Source organism: Medicago truncatula, chromosome 8 (assembly GCF_003473485.1).
Source record: "Medicago truncatula cultivar Jemalong A17 chromosome 8, MtrunA17r5.0-ANR, whole genome shotgun sequence".
In the NCBI taxonomy this organism is placed as follows: domain Eukaryota; kingdom Viridiplantae; phylum Streptophyta; class Magnoliopsida; order Fabales; family Fabaceae; genus Medicago; species Medicago truncatula.
Genome location: NC_053049.1, coordinates 44135040 through 44159468, shown reverse-complemented (window position 1 = coordinate 44159468; position 24429 = coordinate 44135040). Strand labels below are relative to the sequence as shown.

The window sequence follows — 24429 nt, the reverse complement described above, 5'->3', positions numbered from 1 at the left end:
GTTAATCTTCTCTTCTTATTATATATTAAAGTTAACCGTAAACCCTAATTTTAACTTAAACATAATTTTACTGTTTTAACCCTGATGCTTACACCTAATCTCCTATTTTCATGAACAACGCTCACACCTATCTTCTTATCTTCTTATATGTTAAAGTTAACCTGTAAGCCCTAATTTTAACCTAAACCCTATTGCATAATTTTACCGTTTTAACCTTAATGCTCACACCTAATCTCCTATTTTCATGAACAACCCGAATGCTCACACCTAATCTCCTATTTTCATGAACAAAGCAAATCGGCATCGCTTTATTTCCCATATTTCTTCAAAACAAATCGCCCTATTTCTTCAACAAAACAAATCGTCCTATTGAAATAAAAGAGTTTTGAAAGATTATAGCAACATTTTTTTTTTTTGTTAATATTACATTTTTCATCCAAATTATAACTGAACTCTCTTTGTTAAATATCTACCACAAAATGCACCAGAATTTTGCAATCTATATAAACAGGTGAAAGAAACATTTCAACAAACAGTTAAAGGGTATCATTTACGGTAAAGGCCAAATATTCGATAAAAGGAAAATTATTTAAATAAAACATTTTACATGTTGAGGTTAAGAATGAGCTATTTTTAGGTACATAATATAACATTAACATATAATTTTTACAAAAGAAAAAAATGAAGTAACATACCAATAATATAACATTGACATATAATTTTAACAAAAGAATGAAGTAACACACGATTGATAAAAATTAATATTTTTAAGGTGAATAAGTGTGGTGTCTGAGGTTCAAATTCCAACATCTGCATATATTTGGGACCACATATTTCATTATCTTTGATATGCATTGAGATTTGTTTTTGTCTACTACATCTACAATGTATATGACCCGTGCGTAGAGCTGTCAAAACAGACGGTCCGGCCCGTTTAGGGCCGGCCCTAACGGGCTTCGGGCTTTATCGGGCAGGGCCAAAAAGCCCGGTTGAAAAATGGGCTTGAAATATACCACCCGAGTCTGGCCCTACACGGGTCGCGGGCTTAACGGGCTGGCCCGTATTAAAAATTATATATTTTTTTTTTCAAAAAAAGTATTATAAAATACTCATATAAATTTTTTTTTTTATAAATAATATGTTTAAATAATGCCTAGAACAAAAATAAATTGTAAACATTTTCGTATAAACGTCGTAAACTAAAACAGCGAGGAAAACAATTTTAAATGAATTAGATACGTTATGGTTATAGATATTTATATATTCGATCTTTAAATTTATAAATAACGAAACGAGTAAATATAATTTTATATTACATGTATATTTGTGTTAATTCATTGAATTTTCACTTTTATTTATTACTTTGATAATCAACTAAGTAAAGAATTATTTGAAATATATATATAATTTATAGGTTTTTTTGTTAGGCAGGCTAGCGGGCTAACCTCGGCCCGTTCGGACTAGCCCTAACGGGTAGTGGGCTTTTTAGGGCCGGGCTAAAAAGCCCTATTAAAATTCAGGTTCAATATTTAAGGTCCAAGCCCTATAATTAATCGGGTTAAACGGGCCAGCCCATACGGCCCGACCCGTTTTGACAGCTCTATCCGTGCGGCAGCACGTAGAGCTGTCAAAATGGGCCGGCCCGTTTAGCCCGAATAAATATAGGGCTTGGGCCTAAAATATTGAGCCCGAATTTTAATAGGGCTTTTTAGCCCGGCCCTTAAAAGCCCGGTACCCGTTAGGGCTAGCTCGAATGGACCGCGGGTAGCCCGTTAGCCCGCATAACAAAAAAAAATTGTATAAATTATATATATTTTTCAAATAATTATTTACTTAGTTGATTATCAAAGTAAAAAACAAAAGTGAAAATTCAATGAATTAACACAAATATAAATGTAATATAAAATTATATTTATTCATTTCGTTATTTATAGTTTTAAAGATCGAATATATAAATATCTATAACCATAACATATCTAATTTATTTTAAATCATTTTCCTCGTCGTTTTAGTTTAGGACGTTTTGTACGAAAATGTTTACAATTTACTTTTGTGCTAGACATTATTTAAACATATTAAAAATATTATTTATAAAAAAAATTATAGTAGTGTTTTATAGTACTTTTTTTTTAAAAAAAATTAATACGGGCTGGCCCGTTTAGCCCGCGGCCCGTGTAGGGCCGGACTCGGGTAGTATATTTCAAGCCCGTTTTGTCAATCGGACTTTTTGCCCCGGCCCGCAAAAGCCCGAAGCCCGCTAGGGCCGGCCCGTTTAGGGCCGGGCCGCCCGTTTTGACAGCTCTAGCAGCACGGGTGGAAAGTCTAGTTTCACTTTCTTTTTTTCAAAATAATTGTCATTTAATAATATTAAATGTAACATTTATTATTTTTTTCCAGTATTATATTCTTGTTTATTGAATTTCATCTAACTTAATTACTTCACTAACTAAATACAATTAATAATGATATTTTAATAAATGCTATTAATTTTACCATTGAAATCAACATAATTAATCATTTTTTAATAATTAATCAATAAAGAGAATAAATTATCAATTTAGTCCCTAAATTGTAACGTTTTCTTCAATTTAGTCCTTAAATAATGTGAATACAAATCAATAAAGCAAATAAAATACACCAATTTAGACTTACTATTAGAGCCCGTTTGGTGCGCAGGATAAGGAGACAGGATATGATTAAAATATCATATCCTGCCTCAATCTGTTGTTTGGTGCGCCAACAGGAAATGATAACTTTAACCTTTTTCTAATCTCATCCTACTCCTCCTTTGTTATTTTTATCCTTAGGATTTTGTGGGTTAGAATTATCCTATCATGATTAGCGCTAGAATTCTTATTTTGCCCTCTTTCAATTCATTGTTCATACTATCTCCTCTCCATCCATTGACATTGACATCTACCTCTTGCTCCGTAACTCTTCAATACCATCCATGATTTGTTACGATCTGATCCCAATTCCATCCTACAATCACTTTTTCCTACACATACTTAATTGTTTGTTTGTTGTGAATTGGTAACAATTTATTAGATCTATAACATGGTAGAGAGAAATCGATCATCAGATCCTCTACCTCAACATTTTCCTCCATAACTATCTCTATTATCATGTTCTCTCTACCAATTATTCCTTTTTCTTCCATCTTTTGATTATTTAATTTGTTGCTGGTGTATGAAATTTTTTACACGTTGGAATGAAGTTACACAAAGGGGCTAATTTAATTCAACAAATCACACATAATTTTGGTGTAAGAAGAGCATGTTGTAATTGAAGAATAAAGAAGATGTGCCCCAAGACGATTAACAAAAGTTCAATTCAGAGATGAATCACATGCTCAACAACGAGTTAATTATTTAAATAAGCGATATTCATTCAGAGATAAACGAGTTTTCCGATGACTGTTCTGCAAATTACTCTGATGCCGATAAAACATCAACTTTCAATTTTCAAACTTTTGGTTTTGTGCTCAATTCTGTATCATTCACCTTCAATTTTAGATTGTTATGAGAGAGAAGAAGATGAAACACTACCGGTTGTATCATTCATCTTCAATTTAGTACTATTAGAATTATTTCTTTCTATATGAGGATAAGGTTGTAATCTTGGATCCTTATATAGTCCCTGTGACTTGGTGGAATATTTAAGCAAGCATTATTATCAATTCCCTTCTCTTACATATCTGAATTTTATGTCTATCAGTTCTATTTCACTGAATCTTATTCATCCATCCATTGGGGTTCCTGATTAGAACTAGGATTATTTCGATATCCCTAATAATCCAAATCTATCATCATTGTTACACAGAATATGTTAACCTTTTAGATTGTAAATAGCAATTTGAATGGAGGAAGAAGATGAAACGCTGCCTGTTGTATGACAGAGAAAAATAGGTTTTCTCTTATTTTATTTTTTATCAAATGGAATAAGGAGTAAATGGAATAAAGTTTTCTCAGCCATTAGATTTATTTTTTCCACATGTCAAACATCTATGTATTCAAAAGGAGTAAAGGGAGCATGGTTAAATGGAGCAAAGATGCATTCATTATTGTGACCTTTGAGGTCGACCCTCCGTATCCACATTATATATTTTATCCCAATTAAATGACAGAATGAATATCGGCATCAGAGTAATTTGCAGAACAGTCGTCGGAAAACTCGTTTATCTCTGAATGAATATCGCTTATTTAAATAATTAACTCGTTGTTGAGCATGTGATTCATCTCTGAATTGAACTTTTGTAAATCAATACATGTTTCTCATGATTCGATTTAGATCTGCAAACAATGAAAAGGAAGGGGGAGAAGAAGTTGAGTGCGTGTGGAGCAGAAATGGGAGAACATGATGAGAGGGATAAGATGGATAGGTGTCTATGTTAATCTTTTAATCTCAGCCTTTGGATTTATTTTTGTCAAGTGTCACACATCTATGCATTGAAAAGGAATAAATTGAGCAAGAGTAAATGGAGCAAAGATGAACTCCACAAGAATCACCACCGCTGTTTAGTTGTTAACAATTTGGGTTTTGCAAATCTGTTTGATATTTAACTATCTATGTTTTACCATCACACGTCTTTGTAGGAATGGTCTAGGTGCAAAAGTACCACGACAATCCAATGTAGTGCTTTCAGATGATCCCGTTGAAAGGAGATTGCATTCTAGATTGGCTGCTGAAAAAAGAAAAGCAGCCAATATTACCAAAGATGAAGGCACCAACTCCTGTGGCGTTTTAGATGATGAAGACAACGAAGACGAAAGCAGAACTAATGCTTTTGCCAAGAGGAAGGCACCAGCTCCTGTGACCCTATCTATACCGGGAAATAAGAAGCAGAAGTGACACTATTATGAATCCTATTTTTATGTAGGCTTTGCGCTATCTCGCTTATTTTGCATTTACTTTGCTGTCTGCAGTACTTTTCTTTTGAAAGCCATTACTCATTAGCCATTTGTTGGAATGTAGTTCTTCACTTGAGGAGAATATTCAAAAGTAACTTAGCTCTTCACCTACCAAATTGGCAACTTAGCTACCTTAGGAATTCCTAGATGAGTGAGTATTCCTGGTTTTAGTGACCACATTCTAATTATCCCCTCTTAGTGTTGTTAAGGATTTTCATTGTGACAAGGGAAATAAACAGCAATGTTCAAATTGGAAATGATATGTATTGTGGTATATATTTGGTCTGTTTGTCATTGTAAACTTGTACTAATTTTAGCAAATGATTGGTGCCTCCTGTTGTGGAACATACATCAATATATGGTTTTTGTGTTTGTATAATTTGGACCCATGAATTTAGTGATCCAACTTAGACCAATATTTGAGAACCATTAGATTAAGTAGCTTATAGATCTTGTGATGTATTGTCGGTATCAGATAATACTCTCTTATCTCTTCCATGAATTAGCGTTATGTGTGGTCATGGAAACTCAAACTTCAGCCAACAAAATAACACAAACAATCCCAAGAATACTGTTTTGTTATGCTAAATCAATTATCTGATGTTGTTAATCACTTTCGACCCAATGGTTTTGTGATTTCAGGCGACATCCACCACCATTTACCCTGTACAAGTTGAAGTGTGAAAAGAGCCCCTGAATTCTAGGTAGTTCATTAATGTAAACTTTTGTATGTATCCTGTTAGTATCAAAAAGATTTGCTGATACACTGGTTGGATGGGAAAAGTTATGGTGCATAAGCCATTTCCTTATACACCGTGCATAAACATTTCACAGCTATTGGATTTACATAAGAAAAGGTAGTATAAAAACAACTTCAAACAAAAAAAAATCATAAACCAACACTCTTTCTCTCTCTAAGTCTGAAACTTAGAGAGAGATGCTCTGCAAAAGAGTTTCTTCTCCGACCTCCTCTTCAAGCGCCGAGCCAAACAGGGCGGCGGCGGCGTGCCGGAGATAGCAAAAACCTCCGTTTTCAAAAAAAAAATTCAAGAATCCGACATCCATTTTCTTTTTAAACTCAAATCCACCTTTAAAATTTTCGAAAAGCAAACACATATGCCTAGATCTAGCTTCAAAGATTCAAAATTTGTAGAGTGTTATGATTCTGATGATTGTTTGCTGGAAAAGTGTTTGATGAATTTGTAATGAAAGCTCAAAAAATGAATTGCTGAAACCGTTCCCACAACAAAAATTTCTGGAAACCATTCCCACAACAAAATGATTTTGAAGTACAACACACAGAAATCATTTCCACAGCAAAATGGTTTTGGAGTACAACTCACAGAAACCATTTCTTTCCTCCTCCTCCAATTGTGTCAGTCCAAAACTAAATCATGTCAATGGCTCTAGGTCCTTAGTTTTTTTCACCTGCTGGAAACCATTAAGTACATCTAATAGTTTTGGAGTACAACTCACAGAAACCATTTCCACAGCAAAATGATTTTGGCATAATTTTATACAAAACATACTATAATAAGGACATTTGTGACTGTCATTGAACCAAATCAGCACTTTGAAATCATTATTGAACAAAAATGATGATTTCCACGGTTGTAGTGTTGTTTCGTTTGGTTTCGCTTGGAGATGTAGGGAAGCAATTATATTTCAAATGGAATTTATACACAGTGCATAAGGATTTCCTTATGCACCATAACCACTTCCGACTTTCTTAAAATTGTTGTTGTACCTGCCTCTGGCTTTTGTTGTGCATGTCTTATGCTTTCTTGTGTTTAATGGAGTATCTACCCGTGGTTAAAAATGCCAAGATCCTGTTAGCTTTTTAATTGTGTAATCTTTTGAAAATGGTGTCTTTAATACCAAATCATGATAGTAAATTTGTTTTTTGGCTGTGTTATCTTTTGACTGATATTTTATTATAAGGTATTGGTGGTTGAAGATTGTTTGTTTCTAAGTTTAAGTCCTGTTAGTCTTGTGTTTTTTGTTTGTGATTATATTTTAAATGTTCGCGTATTTGTGTGATGTAATTTCATCTACTTCCATTTATTTGCATGTCTCGTTGTTTACTCCATGACATACACGTTTGTATACTTTGTACCCCGTTATTAGTAATAAGCTTTTGTATCTTACGGTGATTCTTGGTATTGTTAATCAACGATTGTGCTGTCTGTGCATCGCACGGGTTACACACTAGTAAGCTTACATAGTCATATAGATATTCAATTCTACATCTGCAGGTCACAATCTAGTTAAATAAAAGGCTTAATTGCACTTTTGGTCTCTTATTTTTTCAAAAGTTGCGATTTAGGCCCTCTAACTAATTAAAATACAAAACAATCCCCTATGTATTGGATCTTTGGCAGTTTTAGCCCCCAAGGCCACTTTTGACTTCGCTGACGTGGCACCCACATCCCTTAAATGAGGTGCCACGTGTCGACCATTGTGGGGGTTGTTTTGTATTTTAATTAGTTAGATAGATCCAATACATAGGGGGCTGTTTTGTATTTTAATTAGTTAGGGGGCCAAAATCGTAACCTTTGAAAAGATAGGGGTTAAAAGTGCAATTAAGCTTAAATAAAACAAAACATGTCGTGTATGATAAATTTAAGATTGTTGATGGAAACTTATATAATTCATATAAATTGATTGATGGTACAATTATATCTGTTTTAGTTTTTCAAGCTCTTCATTTTATACAAAAATGATGTTTTGACCCAAATTTGTCAATAAAAGTAGATATCTGTTTTAGTTTTTCAAGCTCTTCATTTTATACAAAAATGATGTTTTGACCCAATGGTACAGTTATATCTGTTTTAATTTTTCAAGCTCTTCATTTTATACAAAAATGATGTTTTGACCCAAATTTGTCAATAAAAGTAGATAATAATTTATATAGTTATCATCGTTTAAATATGTGTTTATATACATCTAGTAGATATGATAGTTAAATACGACAAGTTGTTATAGTTTATGGTTTTTAGAAGTTTAAATGTACATGTTAACTATTACAATCATCGAAATTGTGTTCAAACTTACATTATTTTCAAATATGCATGGTAGTATTTTTTTTTTTTTTGACAAGATACATGGTAGTATATATTAACTCTATAATCTGCGATTAATATAAACTTGAAAATTGTTATTAACGACGTTTAAAATTTTAGTTGGGTCACCTATATTCATTTATCATGTACTAAACATGATTAATCATGTATTTAAACTGGATTATTCGTCTGAATTGTTGTCTAGTTTTAGTCATTTCATTTTGTCAAAATAATAATAACTCATTACAATATCATATTTAAGATGTTCTATCCATTAAACTACGAGTGAACCATCAATTTCGTCCCTGAATCTTTAGGGGTCTGCCAAATTCGTCCCCAAATTTAACGAAATATCAAAATAGTCCCTGAATTTGTTTGACGTCCATCAATTTCGTCCCTCCGTCCAAAAGGTCCGTTAGTGTGCTGTGTTGGCTTGTACACGTGGGAAAAAGAAAACCACGTGTACAGGGACTAAATTGATGGAAAATACGAAAATTTCAATTTTCACTTTTTTAACTTCATTTTTCTGCAATTCCTTTTTTACCCCTATGTTTGCCATTACCATACATCCTCATATTTCATACAGAACACATCAACTAAGTCTCTGTCTGTTCTTCTTCCCTCCATTTTCACTTCTCCAAGATCATCATCCTCTCCGGCGATCAAGATTGCATTTTTGAAGGAAGATTTCGTTTGTTTTGAAGGTAACTTTGTTCATCTTCTTCTCCTTTTTCTCTGTTCGTTTTCGCCCATATTTTTTCCGTTTTTATGATTTTCGTTTTCATGTTTTTATCATTTAGTTATGACTTATTACTATTTTGATTAGTATCTACTGCCTTTTTTATGTTGTTCTGCAAATTTATGCCTCAAGGATCAACTTGATTTCTGTTAATATAATTTAGGGACTTTTTTTATGGTTTTTAAAATAATTCAGGGATCGATTAATAGTAACACAAATAATTCAGGGACTAATCTGATGGTAAAATTATAACAGATATGCAACATTTCATTCATCTTCAACCTCTTTTCATGGTAAAATCATTACAACTCTACACAACCTTAGAAATATACATTAGCATGTTGCAAAACTCAAACAAGCATATTATAACTATCATAAACTTAATCACCCTAAGCTCACTTTCCATCAACCTTGCCCTCCAAACCTCGTCATTGCCACTTTCCTTAGCCTTAAGCATGGACTGAACCTTCTCCATCATTCTTGTCTTTCTTCCATGAGCAGCACAAATTCCATTGTTTTTAAAGTAACCTAGTTCTTCAGCTTCATCAACCCACACAACATTCAAGCACTCTCACATCACCATTAAACATGGAGGATGAAGATGAAGCTTGACTTTGATAGCTCTTTTTGCCCATATGACCACCTCCCATCATTTTAGATTCAATTTCAACAGTTTTGCTTGAATGAATTTTGCAGATTTTGGTTTTCAGATTCAATTAAAAAAAATTAGGGTTTGCAATTTTTTGATTTGGGGAAGAACGTGACCCTTAATTATTGGAAGAAAATTTGGAGATTTTGGGGTGTAGATTACACATTGTAAAATTAGGGTTCCAATTTTATATATTTGGGGAAGAAATAGTCGTTGGAGAAGGAAGAGAACCGTTGGGGAAGAAGAGCAATTTCCTGAAATTCAATCAACTTAGTCCTTGAAAATTTAGATCATTATCGGCCAAATTAGTCCCTGCCTACGTGGCGTCTGACATGTGAGAGGTTAACGGCCACGACAGCCCCGTTAACGCTCCGTTTGAACTGAAGGACTAACTTGATTGACATTTAACAAATTCAGGGATTAAATTGATATTTCGCATAATTGAGGGACGAAGTTGGCCGACCCGTAAAAATTCAAAGACGAAGTTGATGATTCACTCATTAAACTACTGAACCACTATAAAAGCAGTTGTCAAAATGTTGTTACAAAAGTCAGCATGCAAACTTGGAGAGTTGTACCTAGTGTTGCAACATGACTCTCGAATCCTTGCTTGTCTGAGTGAGAAATCGCCACTGAGCTTCATACAAAACTCATAGATGCAACTTTCATTGATTAATTTAAACGCATTATCCTAAAATTATACTTATAACATAATCATAAGGAAAAAGATGTTGAAAAAAATAAAGATTACTATATGTACAGATCAATCTAATGGCTATAAACCTATAACTTGCTCTCAAAAAAAAAAAAAAGCCTATAACTTGTGGTTCATCATGGTTCACCTATCATAGTGGTCCATGCTTTGATCTACCCTTTTTTAACTCTAAAATGAGCGTACACACCAAATTACTAGTGCTCCTAACTGTAATTGGTAGTAGAGGTACACAACGTTTTTACAAGTAAAACTCAGTGCTGATGCTGAAGCCGTTGCACCCAGTTGCTCAAGGACCAAAAACCCTGGGAGGGTAAGCAACTATAGATGCATCATCCCGTATCTTATCATTCGGACCAAGATCATTAATAGGCGGCCGCTGTATGTGGTGATTAGTGACTGCTTGATAAGCCATTGCCAACGCCAGAGCCTGCAGATAAACGGGAAATAAGCTTTGATATCAAATGATAAGCAGAGAATCAAGTCATTGATTCATGATTATCCTAGTAAAAATTTAGAAGGATATTAAACACAGATTGCACACAAACTTACAATGTGATCACGGTTAGGGGGAGCATAAATGCCGGTGGTGATGGTGGTTCTTCTTCTGCTGCCACCAGATGGTGGATCAGAGATATTAGTAAATCCTGTTGGCACTACTATGACTGGTAAACCAACAAGATTGCCTATGCATACTTTCTCCCAGTCAGTTGCATTTCCAATGAATGCATCCACGGTAAAAGACTCTCTTATTTCTTTGATTAGCCTTCCCCGTGCTCGTTGTGCCTGCATGCAATAATTTAAATCTGAATGCTAATTATTGAAGCTAAAGATGAAATAAACTAACGGCGTTCAACTATTGATATATGCAGTTCAAACAAAACCTGATCTTTCTGCAAGGGCCAAACTTAGCAACATAAAAACAAAGAACTACAGCCATCAAAATTAATATGACAATTGTCATGAGATTCAGTTTCTCAAGTTTGAAAAGCACTTGACTCCTCAGAATATGGTGTTTTATTCTTTTTGCGGAAAGAAAAGCTGATTTCTCTGCATGCATGTTCCCAACCATTACCTCGCATACGAACAGACAGGCTGCTATCTTGGAGAACGTTGCTTCCTATGAAGCACAGATAGAAACAAAGACACTAACATCGAGACTGGCAATAATTGATAAAATAAAAGTGATTGAATGTAATCATACGTGTCAATGTCCGACACAGGACACATTAATCTGAGGAGTCACTGCTACATAAATTTCTTCTATTCTTTCTGTCTCTAAACTCTGACAGTATACGGGTTCAAAGTCAGAGATCATTGTTCTCCTAAAATCTCATGTAGTTCTATCACTACAATGCAGCAAATTCTTACTATAAAAAAAGATGACATGGTTTTTAACTATTTAAGGGAACAAAATAAAAGACCTGTATATAGTCCACTGCTGGAACTAAGCGAGCACGGCGTAGTTCAGTGGGCCACTGATCTTGGGCTTCATACACATTATCCTCCCCTGATCGCTGCCACTGATCAAAGTGAGCCAGCATATCAACATCCATTGTGAAATTTAATATACCTTGAACAGAATCAACTGTGTAATTCAGTTTGAAAGGAACCATCTTGACACCCATTGACGCAAGAACATCAACAACCTGGGTTGTCATGGCAAATAAAAACTTTTTCATGTATTATCCTAACAACATTAAGGAAATGGAAATGACTATATGGAATTAGGCAATATTTGATGTCAAAACTTGAACATGTCTTTACAATAAAATTAGTCAGCCGACAAACCTCCATCTCGGCATCGTCAAGATATCCAACAGTCAACTTAGTAATGTCAACCAGGAACGGGTCATCAATGGGGATATCTTTTGATGAGGGGTCTTCAGGATCTCTTCCCCGAACAATATCCAGAACAACAGCACAATCAGTTGCGGATCTACAGAAAGGGCCAAGCTTATCCTAGTATAAAGGTTACACAACTTACATGTCAGTTTAACATTCAACATACAATTTTAAATTATACCTAAGGCAGAACGTGGTAATTTTAAGTTTTACCAAGCTTTCTGATATGCTCATTATACCGGTTCGACCAACAGTACCAAAAGTTGGACGCAATGCAGTAACGCCACATCGAGCTGCAGGGTAAGTTATGGATCCAGCTGTTTCTGAACCAATTGCAAATGGAACCATACCTATCACAATAAACAAAATCAAACAATCGAAGACACGCATGCCTCACAAATAAAGGAAACAAACAAAATTTTAGGCACATCTGACCAGTAAATCGTAAAACAAACCATATAACAGAAAGGGCCTCTAAAAGACAGAAACAAAAGTGCAAGAGTTTAGGAAGGGTAATTGAAGAGTACCCGCTGAGGTACTTGCTGCAGGGCCAGCAGAGGAACCCGTAGAAAATTCCTCAATATTCCATGGGTTCCTGGTTCTGCCACCAAACCAGACATCATCATACGCCAATGATCCAGAAACAAGCTTTGCAACAAGAACAGCCCCTGCAGATTTCAACCTGTTGAACAACATATCAAATATATATAAAAGAATTGGTCAAAAACATAATTTCTGATTGTAGATTTTTTTTGTCATGGATCTCGCCTTTTATAGATCCAAGCTTCCATGTCAATAACTTGATTTTTAAATGACTTTGATCCCCATGTTGTTTTGTATTCTGGCACTGATATTATGTCCTTCAATCCATAAGGAATCCCATGAAGAGGCCCTTCAATGAAAACCAAGATTTATTTTAAAACAAAACTTTTCAATACTTCATAGCATATACAGTACATCCCAAAAGGATGCAGAAAGTTGCGGCAGCTTTCTAATCTTAGAAACATATTATTCCGCAAAAGTACTGTTTAAAAGACTGATATCAGTCATAAGATATCAGATAGATAGACAGACCTAATAATTTCTAGTTCATCTTGTACAGGAGGCATAAAAGTTCATAACTTTACACTCTAGGAAAGAATAACAACCTAGATAGACTCCTTGGCTAAGCAATTCATCGGCTTCTTTTGCTTGCTTGCTTGCCAGTTCTTCTGTATAAGTTACTACAGCTTCAAGAATAGGATTGTACCTGGTGTTCACTCCAGGAGATAAAGTTAATTAAGATGTAAGTTTCAACACACACATGGTAAATATTTCAAAAATTGCTAGCGCATTAACATTCCGATACTACTTTTTCAATCTCCGCAAGAATAATTGTGTAAGCTCCTGTGAAGTAATTTGTTTAGTTTTGATGAGTTCACCTAACTCAAGAACCTGGTTAAAAACAAATAGGGAAAAATAAACCAATCATGAAATAGTACCACATGATAAAACAATTACATCAGATGCAATCAAAATCAATTTTTCTGTCAGCAATATAGATCACTTACAGTCAAAAAAGCAATATCTTCTTCAGATTCTGGTCTCCGTATCTCCGAAATAGAAGGATATATGAACCTTTTGGTTGCACAGTGAACTGGTTTATAGTCCCAATCAGCACTGAAAACTAAAGGTGATGGATATTGCAGCCCTCCATTCTTAGAAGCTACAAGGTCTCTATTGGCTTTTATAATTGGAACATTTAACTCATTTACACCCTTAGCAATCTCATCAATCTAAGAGGAAAATAATTAGTCACCACCAAGCATCAACTGTAACAACTCCAAGTCATCAAAATCGAAATTACCTGATCATCTTTGAAGAAGTTGGCATCAAGTAAACCTAATGAACATCTTAGGCAGGGAACACTACATTCCTTATCTGAAAATTGATTTTGCTTCATACTTCCCTGATTGATAACAAATAGAAAAAAAAGTACATTACGAAAATAACAAGCTATATAGGCATGCTTACAACACTTGAGCCATGTTTGGCTAAACAACTTGATTTGTAGCTAATATCATAAGCATTTATCATGATATGCACTTATGTGTAATATAACAAAATATAAAATAAATTTAAATTTCATTTCATATAGCTATAAGATGTTTTCATAAGCTATCTTGAAGAGCTTATGAAATAAGTGCTTATGTATAAGAAAAGATAAATAAAGTAAAATTCATTTTGTATAGCTATAAGTTGTTTACATCAGCTATCTTGGAGAGCTTACGAAAATAAGGTGAAAACATGTTATGAACGTGTTATAAGTGGTTTTCACAAATTCCACCAAACAATTTCGCAAGTGCATGTCAGTGTCTTAGAAATCGTGGTTTGGCCTGACAGAAGCCCACAAAACCGACTTGTGAAGTGAAGATTGCCCCCACTTATAAACACATGTTCATGTCATTTTTTGTCGAATGTAAAACTCTTCAACACGCTGAATAAACTCAAATAAGTCAATCTAAACTGACTGTTACTCTTGAACTTGGGGCACCAAACCAACACTACAGTTCCTCACATCACATTAAAATTAAATTAAACCTCTGTTATTGAATTAGTTACAAACATTTACCATATCCAAATCTAACATAGGCTTGAGTACTAACTGCTGATATTTTTTATTAATAGATGAAATGACAATAGCCTTTGGCTTTGGTGATTCACTCAAACAAGTGGACAATTCTTCGGTAATAAAATCCACTAACTAACCTGCAATTTGCAGCAGAATATTTTCCATATTCTTTTTATGAGTCTAACCTGTTATACATTTGTCAGGGGTGTGGTAAAAAAAAACATTGTACTGTACTAGTTTTTCTTATCTTACAATTAATTCATTTGTGGACAGAAAAAAACAGAGTTGGTTGCAAAGAGTGAGAAAGCAGAAAAATAGAATTACCATGATTGAGTGCGACGAGGAAGGACATGCGAGAAGGGGAACAACGAAGAAGAGAAGATAGCTACAAATGAGAGAAAAGTGAAATTTGTAAGTGCCACCACCGCTGCCACGTGTCGGTTCAGAAACTGTATTTAGATGACACTTGTTGTTCTTCAACATGCTTTCTTCTGACCGCTCTCGTCAAGTTCAGAGCTCAGAATTGAACCTCGGAGTTCTTCTTTGCTTTCTGATTCAGTCAACTACAATATACTATTCCCTCCGTCCCTTAGTAAATGACTCAGTTGACAATATACATTATTGACTTGACATACTTTGACCATACTTTTATATTAATTCACAAATATAAATAATATCATGTAAGATGTTGTTGAATTCGTCTCGATGAGTATTTTTAAAATATTAAATTTTTATAATTTTTTTTAGTAGAGAATTGAAGATATCAAAGATAAAACATATGCATTGGTATGTGTGTCAGAGTCAACTAGGTCATTTATTAAGGGACGGAGGGAGTATTATATTTAAATTATTAATTAACATTAAGTATTTCTCCTTAAAAAAAAATGTTATTGATTCATTGATCGGTAGGTGCTTGTTTCTTCGTTTCTTAGGGGTGTATTGGATGGAGATTTCAAAGAATTTTAAAAGACTTTTTTGTTTTAAAAAAGTTTGTGTATTCAATCAAAATTTTTAAGGAATGTAAAACATTCATGTGGTATTTAATTAGGATTTTCAAGATTTTTTAATGAGTTCAATAAAATTCAGTGGTATTCAATTTAGATTTTGCACAACTTAAAAATTGTTTATTTCTATTCTTGTTATGAGTAATGGATTTTAACTTTTTAGTATAAAATATACCTACTAACAATCTCACACTTGGCCTTGAGACTTTTCTGTCTCCCCACACATAGACTTTGAGATTTTTTTTAGAAGATACATACTATATACTTTTGAAAAGACATTTCCTTCATTGGCATGCTAGATACAAAATATTGTGGTGATTTGTGACGTCGAACCTCTGTCGTGTAGATTCTCTGCAGAAATGCAATATCTGATTTTTTTTTTTTTAAGAGAACTCAAACATTCCATCAATCTTTGCACTTCACCTTCCCAAATATTGGTCGATCACAATTCACATTACGTTGTTAACTCTTTGCATCCATCTAACAATAAAACACAAACAACATATAACTAGCCATTGGTGTGTGGTATTGATAATGGTGGCTCGAGATAAATTGCTGCAATTATGGCCACTGCAAGATTATTTCCTATAAAAGACCTTAGGTTCAAAGCAACAAAGCTAGCTGAGGCAACGACAACAAGGATTATTGTAATCCATTGAAGAATGCCAACTGGAATAAGAGATAGAAACTAAAAAATTTATGAACAGTAGTTTGAAAATTTGTTCAATGGATTAGATAAAAATACAGAGTCATTTCATGTTTTATAAATCAATAAAGTCCTTTAAAATCTTAAAAGTCTTTGAATTAAAATCCAAATTATAGAATCTTGATTTTAAAAAGTCTTTTAAAAATTCTTAAAATCTTTAAAATTTTAAAGTCAATAGTAAAAGAATTTTCTATTGTTTTTTTTTTTCTTTCCAAACGCTAGACTTTATTTTTTTACTAATTTTATCATTCACGGTTGTAAATTTGTTCTTTTTCCCCTAAAATTCATTGAATCCTTTGAAATTTTAAAATCTTTAAAAGTCAGTGTGATAAATCCATTAAAATCTTGAGTGTATAAAATCTTTTACATAAAAATTCTTTTAAAATCTCACAAAATCGATACAATCTCACAAACTCTTTTAAAATCTCAAAGACTTGTTTTTATTAAAATAGTATTTTAAAATCTTAATCCAATACACTCCATTAAATGCATTGAATTCGGTAATATTTGCAGCACATGTCCGGCAGGGCAAAAGTTATGGTGCATAAGGATTTCCTTATGCACCATGCATAAAGACTTTACAACCATCGGATCTTGTAATAATCCTAGGGTTCTCAGCTCACACTTTCACAATCTGATTGCACACACTCTCAGCTCACACTTTCACTGCTCCGACGGTCTCACCGCTCCGACGTGCTCACCCTTTCTCGCCGCAACCCTTTCTCACCGCTCCGACGTGCTCACCCTTTCTCTCCGCTCCAACGTGGTTTCACCGGCGAGATCACGTCGACGTGATTTGACTCCATTTTACCTCTTCCATTACGTGCTCAATCTCTTCCATTCACGGCGACGGCGAGATCACCTCTTCCATTTTACGACGACGTGCTCAATCTTCTTGTGCAATTTGCACGGATTTCACTCCTTGCTCGCACTCTGACGGGATTTCGTAATCATGTATATGATTTAGGTTTTGATTCAAATTTCTGATTTGTTAATGATTTTTGTTCTCAGTGATTCAAATTTTTGATTCAATTGTTGATATTAGGATCAATTTAGCTTCTCTTTTGTTCTCTTATGATGGTTTTTGTTCTTAGTGATTTGTTAATGTGCCATGAGAAGCTAAATTTTTGATTTAAATTAAGAATTTTTGTTAATAGTTTCTGTTCTTAGTGATTCAAATTTTTGATTCAATTGTTGATATTAGGATTAATTTAGCTTCTCTTCTGTTCTCTTATGATGGTTTTTGTTCTTAGTGATTTGTTAATGTGCCATGAGAAGCTAAATTTTTGATTTAAATTAAGAATTTTTGTTAATGGTTTCTGTTCGTAGTGATTCAAATTTTTGATTCAATTGTTGATATTAGGATCAATTTAGCTTCTCTTATGGATAAGGATCAATTTCTGATATATGATATGTAAAGGATCAATTTACTCTTTTGCTTGAATTTGTAGTTCACTGATGACTCTGTTCACGAAGAAGGCCAATTGCGGTGATCACATTGATCGAATCAGTGACTTACCAAGTAATGTCATCGATGGCATCCTAGAACACTTGAACGCCCGAGACCTAGTGAGGACTAGTGTTCTGTCTAGAAAGTGGAGGTATATGTGGATTACAGTCCCACGACTTGAGTTTTGTCAAGATTTTTTTTGCAAGTACAAGGATCTTGAAGCCCTTGATGTTTCAAGAATTATCACGGAAGTTCTTTTCCTCCACAATGGACCGATATATAAGTTTATACTTTTCATCACTTCTAACTTTTTGGGTTTCAAATCTGGATATCTCATTAGGTGGGTTATGTTTTCGTCAAGGAAAGGTGTTAAAAATATTCAGCTTGTGAACGATAGATATTATATCTATCGCATGCCATCTCATCTCTTCTCTTGTCAAGAATTGACTCACGTTTGAATTTGCAAATTTAAGTTCTTAGTTCCGCCTAATTTATGTGGCTTTAAATGTTTGTTGCACCTTCATTTAGAATGCATTAGATTTGAGTTTGGTCCACTTGAGTCTTATTTTTGGCTGCTCATTACTTCAAGAGCTCTACACTGTACAATGTTCTGGTTATGAATGTGTTGATTTATCTGCTCCTACTCTCACGGTCTTCCGCATACAATGTAAATGTAATCATGCCATCAAGTCAATTTGTTTGGAGAAAGCAAAGAATCTAATTGATCTTACACTGATAGTTTATCGGGATGGGATATCTGGTTTGAATAATATTTTGCCAAAAATTCAGAGACTTACTGTGGGATTAGACTCCAAGGTCAGTTAATTTGATTCATGATCCAATCCAATATTTACATTGAAAGTTGTGTTATTTCCATTTGAAGTGTTGTATGAATATATCTCACAACTTTGTTGTTTGTATGCATAGATGTTATATGCAGATATCATTCATCCATCACAGCTGATAAGCTTAAAGTATCTGAAATTAAATATCGTGAATTTGGATCGAAGAGAAGAACTTTTGCATATTGTTAGTGTACTCAAAAGTGCTTCTAACCTGGTCGAACTTGTTATGGAGGTGACCATGAATACCCTATGCTTCTCTGCTTTTCTTTTTTATTTAGAAATAAAAAAGAAAAGATTACTCATTGAGACACCATGTAAGAGAAGATTAACAATAGAGTGTGATGGTGCTTGGTGGCCTGAAGCAATGCACCTAGTTGCTTATAGAACCGCCATTACTCCATCCAGTTTGGCCACACACTCTCTTTTTGTCTTGGTTCACATTTTTCTTATTAGCCCATCAACCATTGCCCACTTGCCCATACCATCTATGGTCTTTATCATGTTTGTTATACCCTATTTTTGGACCTAAAAATACTGGGCCCAATTTCATTTCAAACTTTGCCAATTATTAAATTTCAACTGCACAGTTCAAATTGTCTCTGCCACGCAGTGTTTTCAATCACAATTTTACCTATGTTTTTCATGCATAAAACCTTTCGAAATGTCTTTACTTGTCTTGTAAGTCATTCAAGAGTGTCTCTGAATCATTACATTGCTTTTTCTACAGTTTATTTCAAAATTTACAAAAAGTCATACAGAAGGGTATTTTGGTCATTTCCCGCAGTGGGACCCATTTTCATCCTTGTGACTGTCTCTGAGTCTCTTCAGATTGTTTTTTTTACATTTCATCAGTAAACCTTGTTAAATTCATTTCAAACTTGCATCTGAGTCAGTGTCAAGTCAATTTGAATCTGTTTAGGTCAATTTTAGCCCTAGGGGCATTTTGGTCATTTCACACAAAATTTTGGCATAGAGAGGTTACTTTGAAGTACCTCATTTAGGCCATTGGTTCGTTTTAGTCCATTTTGTCAGTTTTATTTTTTGTTTCGCTTTACTTTTGGTCAAATTACGTTTTTACTCAATTTTATTTTTAATTGCATTTTGGTCCCTCAATTGAGGTCCCAAAATTGCATTTTGTCCATACTGTTTTTTAAATTTCATTTCAAGCCTTTTTTTGTGATTAATTTTGCAGTTTAGTCCCCAAATTCTTGATTTTTGCAGAAAGGTCCAGAAGCCAAGTTTGCCAAGGCCGTGCCATTTTTTTTTCCCAGGTCCAGGTGTCACTTTCTCATTGGTTCAGAAGCACACATGTCAAGCTATAAAAGGTGTGCAGTGCCACACAGACCCATTAATTACACGCCACATCACAAACAGAAACCACAATCTCTCTCCTTTCAGTTACAGATCAAAATCATCAAATTCATCAAGAACACAAGAACCCTAAAAATTTCCAGAACCAAAATTCATACACGATTTCATTGATTTTTGCATCAATCCTCAGAGATTCGTGTGAATCTTCATCACTGGATTGAAAATTCTCCTGTAATTCCAAGTGCGAGCTCACATTGAAGCAAGCTCAAGCACTGATCACAGGGTTTCCTCACGCAAATCTAAGAAGCAAGCTCAAGCACGTAATCACAGAGAGAGAAGTAGAGAAAGAATCGGAGAAGATGAAGAAACAGAACCGGTAAACCGATTTATTTTCGGTCCAGAGAAGATCAAAAAATCATCAAGAACATTCAAGATTTCCAAAGATTTTCCTCCATCAAAAGTTTCAACCAAAACTTCAGGTAAAACTCATTTTCCTCTTTTGAAAAGTTTATAATCACAGTTAAACCTGTAAAATCACGCGAGCAAGCATATCAAAATTTCCAGAATTCAAAGAAAACCATAACCGTAAACACGAAACCTAGATCCATAAGGATCTAAGTTTTGGAAAACAAGAACAAGCACCAGGGAAGTAGTAAACAACGAAATGATGTAGATCCGTAAAGATCTAAACCTTTTCTTTCAAAAAAGATCAAAGAAAATCAATTTCAAAACCGTATGAAATTTTCAGATCTACATCGTATCAAGCTGTGTTTGAGAAAATAATTGCTGGATTCGTGTTTAGGGTTAAAGGACGAATTAAAAGATGTAAAAATCTTTAAGTTCTGGAAATTTTTCACCGGAAACTGCTTGAGCTCGCCGGAGAAGATGAAGATTCCGGCGGACCTTCAAGGTCTCCGCCGTCACTTCATCCTCACCGGCGGCGAGGTTCTAGAGAGAGGCGAGAGGAGAGGGAAGCTTAGAGAGAGAAAGAGATGAAAGAAATGGACTGGACCGGTGTCCACGTCCTTATATAGACGCTTGAACCGGTCCGGTTTATTTCGTTTTCATCTTGAACCGTAGGATCTAGGGTTTTCTCTTTTGAATGGTTGTGATGCGTTGTTACCATGTGCTTGATCTACGTTGCCATGCGCTGTGTGTTTTGAACCGTCAGATCTGAATCTGGATCAATCCAACGCCTCTGAGGCCTTTGGATGATCCAGGCCCAGTCTGTATTGGGTTTTGGTTTGGGCTTAAGTTTTCTTTTACGTTTTTAGTTTCTTCTTGCTATTTGCACTGCCTTTCTTGCTATCTGAACCTGTTGCTTGCTTACCTTTTTCACAAAAAATTCCTAAAAAATCCTAGTTGTTTCTTGATGTATTTTTGGTATTTCTATGGTATTTTTGCATGTAAAAAAATGGTAAAATGGCATGAACTAATCTCCATGTATCTTTACACTTTTGGTATACTTTTTGCTATGTTTTTTGTTCTTGATACTTTGGTATGTGTTATGAATAAATGATACCCTATCTTGTGATGAATATGCCTCTGGACATGGCTTCTTTTTGCTGTTTTTGGATATGATTTTATGGATTTCTTGTTTTACAAGCAACAAGTGTTCGTTTTAAAGAAATAAAGTGTCAAATTTCTCTATGAATTTGGTGTGATACTTTGCTTGCATGTGTCTCCATTAATTTCATGTCATGGCTTGAAACAAAATCTCTTTCAAAATTGCTATGATGTGAGGATTATGGGTTACAAGTACCTTTAAGTATCATATCAAATTTTTTAGGTTTGTTACCACTTTATAACTTTCTTTTGCTTTTCCTATGCAATTTCTTTTTGTTTATTTCCTACTATTTTGTGCTTTGTGATTACTAACCATTTCATCTCATGTGTCATACATTTTCATAGCATTCCACCACCCCCTTCACTTCCTTTAGCCTAGCATTTATTTTTGCAAGTTTTAATTCATTTGGTGGTGTAATTTGTTATCATTGGTTTGTAGCTTGGCAAAGGGGCCATAGAATGTATTTAGGTAATTTTTGTAATATGGATTATGGACACTATGACGCACCGGCACGCACACACTCACCCTAGATGTATGGCTAGGATTGCATGTTTAGATGAATGCTTAGGTTTAAACACTTAGAGAAAAATCCAACTTTTTCCCAAAACATGCAAATAACCTCGCTTGAAAACCTTTTTGAAAATAAAATAGGAGTCAAAACTCCTTATTTCCCTTTTATTTTCTTAAATAAAATTTCTAATAAATTTTAACTATACTTGGACTTCATTTTGAAAAAGCTAACTCCACCTCACTTTTTTTTCAAATCTCATGCCCTCGAGGCCTCTCATCTCTATTCTTCAAAATCTCTTTTCAAACTTAAAATCAACCAACAAAAACAAAAACTATTTTTTGAGAATGAACTACGATCGGTTTTGATCCCTTAAAACGGTACGTAGGCAAGGGACTTTAACCCCTCCAAGCCGAAATAAAAATCAAATTCTACTTCTTCTCACCCCCATTCTTCACTAATCATACCTTCTTTTTACAAATAAGCAATAAAACTAAAGCGTAGAAATAAACTTAGGAGAACGGTTCTTATGGAATACCATAATCGCTCCAGGTGCCTAACACCTTCCCGTAGTGAAAACGACCCCCGAATCTAGAACTTTTTAAGAGTTTTTCTCCTTTTACCCTTCCCAAGAAAAAAGAGAGATATCAACGGTCGAAAGGTTCAAGTCCAATTAATGGCTTGGCACCCAAAAACCATGATAACAATGTTCATGTGAAATGGATCAGTGTTTGTCGGCATGACAAGAAACAGATTAGTTCATCAGATAATCCAAAACATGTTACCAAGGAATGTGGCCTTGTGCTTGATTTTTATGGCTCTGAATTCTGATAGTAAGAAATAAGTATGGTCTAATGATTTTGATAGTGTTCTATGTGAAACCATAAGTATGGTTTAATGGTTTTGATAGTGTTCTATGTGAAACCATAAGTATGGTGTAATGGTTTTGATAGTGTTCTATGTGAAACCATAAGTATGGTTTAATGGTTTTGATAGTTTTGTATGTAAAACCAAGATAAGGGTGTAATGGTTTTGATAGTGTTCTATGTGAAACCATAAGTATGGTCTAATGGTTTTGATAGTGTTCTATGTGAAACCAAACTAATGGTCTAATGGTTTTGTAACAATAAAGAATGTGAAATGAATGATTTCCACTAGATCATATCAAAATATTCCCGATAAAATCATTATTACAAACTTATAACATAAAAATCATTATTTTTAAATGGTTTTAAGTAAAAAATATTACTGAAACCATAAGTATGGTCTAATGGTTTTGATACTGTTCTATGTGAAACCAAACTAATGGTCTAATGGTTTTGTAACAATAAAGAATGTGAAATGAATGATTTCCATTACATCATATCAAAATATTCCCGATAAAATCATTATTACAAACTTATAACATGAAAATCATTATTTTTAAATGGTTTTAAGTAAAAAATATTACTGAAACCATAAGTATGGTCTAATGGTTTTGATAGTGTTCTATGTGAAACCAAACTAATGGTCTAATGGTTTTGTAACAATAAAGAATGTGAAATGAATGATTTCCACTAGATCATATCAAAATATTTCCGATAAAATCATTATTACAAACTTATAACACAGTGTTTATAGCTAAGTAACTTCATTCGTTCTACTATTTATAATTAGCCTTTTAGTGAGAAAAGGCCTAGTTGACAACATGTGGATGGTGGGTTACAGTGAAGGTGGTGAGTTCAACATGGCTGATTATCCATTATGTGGAAGGAAACTAAGGCCTCTCATGTCAAGACCAGTCCCAATCCCAGTCCCTACTACTTCTCCTAACAACACTTCAACTATAACTCCTTCCTTAAACCGCATTCATGGTGGCAATGATTTATTTTCACAATATCATCACAATCTGCAGCAGCAAGGTATATACTCTTTTCTCTTCTTATTTACACTTACCATATGTATGTATGTGTAAACTAAAAGTGTCATGATGATGTTTTATAGCATCAGTAGGAGATCATAGCAAGAGATCAGAGTTGAATAATAATAATAATCCATCTGCAGCAGTGGAAGAATTGTATAGAAGAGGAACAAGAACACCTTCTGCTGAGCAAATCCAACAAATCACTGCCCAGCTTAGAAAAATTGGAAAAATTGAAGGCAAAAATGTTTTCTATTGGTTTCAGAATCACAAAGCCAGAGAAAGGCAAAAACGACGCCGTCAAATGTTCTTAGTGAAAATGGGCTTTTGGAGAGTGTTGTTTTCGGTTGGTTTTGGAGAGAAATGAAAATGGGCTTTCGTTTGGTTTGATGGGAGGGGGGTGTATGACAAAATGGATTGGGGTGTAAGAAGCAATTATGCACGGTGCATAAGGAAATCCTTATGCACCATAACCACTTCCGTCCGGCAGATGCTGCTGGTCCGGTCCATTCGCGTTAAGGCCAGTACTCCTTTTTGTCAATTTAGACTAGTTGTCATAATAAACCCTTCATTTGGTCTCTAAACTACCACTATCTTACCAATTTAGTCA

At 34.3% G+C, this 24429-nt stretch overlaps 2 protein-coding genes and 1 pseudogene across 3 annotated transcripts; 2 read left to right on the top strand and 1 right to left on the bottom strand.

Moving 5' to 3' along the window:
- Window positions 1-10091: 10091 nt before the first annotated feature.
- Window positions 10092-15114, bottom strand: LOC11429154 (glutamyl-tRNA(Gln) amidotransferase subunit A). Of its 2 annotated transcripts, XM_039828948.1 has the most exons (13): window positions 14853-15114; window positions 14666-14713; window positions 13764-13865; window positions 13468-13692; window positions 13269-13351; window positions 13066-13166; window positions 12686-12809; window positions 12445-12599; window positions 12131-12267; window positions 11864-12034; window positions 11497-11721; window positions 10625-10858; window positions 10092-10502 (listed from the first exon to the last, which is right to left on the bottom strand). In XM_039828948.1, exons 1-13 carry the CDS (start codon window positions 15009-15011, stop codon window positions 10362-10364), a joined length of 1905 nt encoding a protein of 634 aa, XP_039684882.1. In that variant the 5' UTR covers window positions 15012-15114; the 3' UTR covers window positions 10092-10361. The 2 variants fall into 2 exon arrangements, with proteins under 2 accessions (XP_039684882.1, XP_003630443.2); XM_003630395.4 differs by lacking the exon at window positions 14666-14713 and having other exon boundaries at window positions 14853-15113.
- Window positions 15115-17652: 2538 nt separating this feature from the next.
- On the top strand, window positions 17653-18778 carry LOC120577753 (F-box/FBD/LRR-repeat protein At1g13570-like; annotated as a pseudogene).
- A 4807-nt stretch (window positions 18779-23585) lies between these two features.
- On the top strand, window positions 23586-24429 carry LOC11443111 (WUSCHEL-related homeobox 1). Its single transcript, XM_003630393.3, has 2 exons — window positions 23586-23820; window positions 23903-24429. The coding sequence occupies exons 1-2, from the start codon at window positions 23607-23609 to the stop codon at window positions 24184-24186; spliced, it is 498 nt and encodes a 165-aa protein (XP_003630441.1). The 5' UTR covers window positions 23586-23606; the 3' UTR covers window positions 24187-24429.

What these genes read in the sequence shown, in the direction of transcription:
- LOC11429154 (XM_039828948.1), bottom strand. Translation starts at nt 15,011, where the DNA reads ATGTTGAAGAACAACAAGTGTCATCTAAATACAGTTTCTGAACCGACA. An exon ending in TTCTTGCGGAGATTGAAAAA is followed by an intron (nt 13,167 to 13,268) that starts GTAGTATCGGAA and finishes AGTGAACACCAG; the next exon opens with GTACAATCCTATTCTTGAAG. An exon ending in CCCCTAACCGTGATCACATT is followed by an intron (nt 10,503 to 10,624) that starts GTAAGTTTGTGT and finishes GTTTATCTGCAG; the next exon opens with GCTCTGGCGTTGGCAATGGC.
- LOC11443111 (XM_003630393.3), top strand. Translation starts at nt 23,607, where the DNA reads ATGTGGATGGTGGGTTACAGTGAAGGTGGTGAGTTCAACATGGCTGAT. An exon ending in TCACAATCTGCAGCAGCAAG is followed by an intron (nt 23,821 to 23,902) that starts GTATATACTCTT and finishes GATGTTTTATAG; the next exon opens with CATCAGTAGGAGATCATAGC.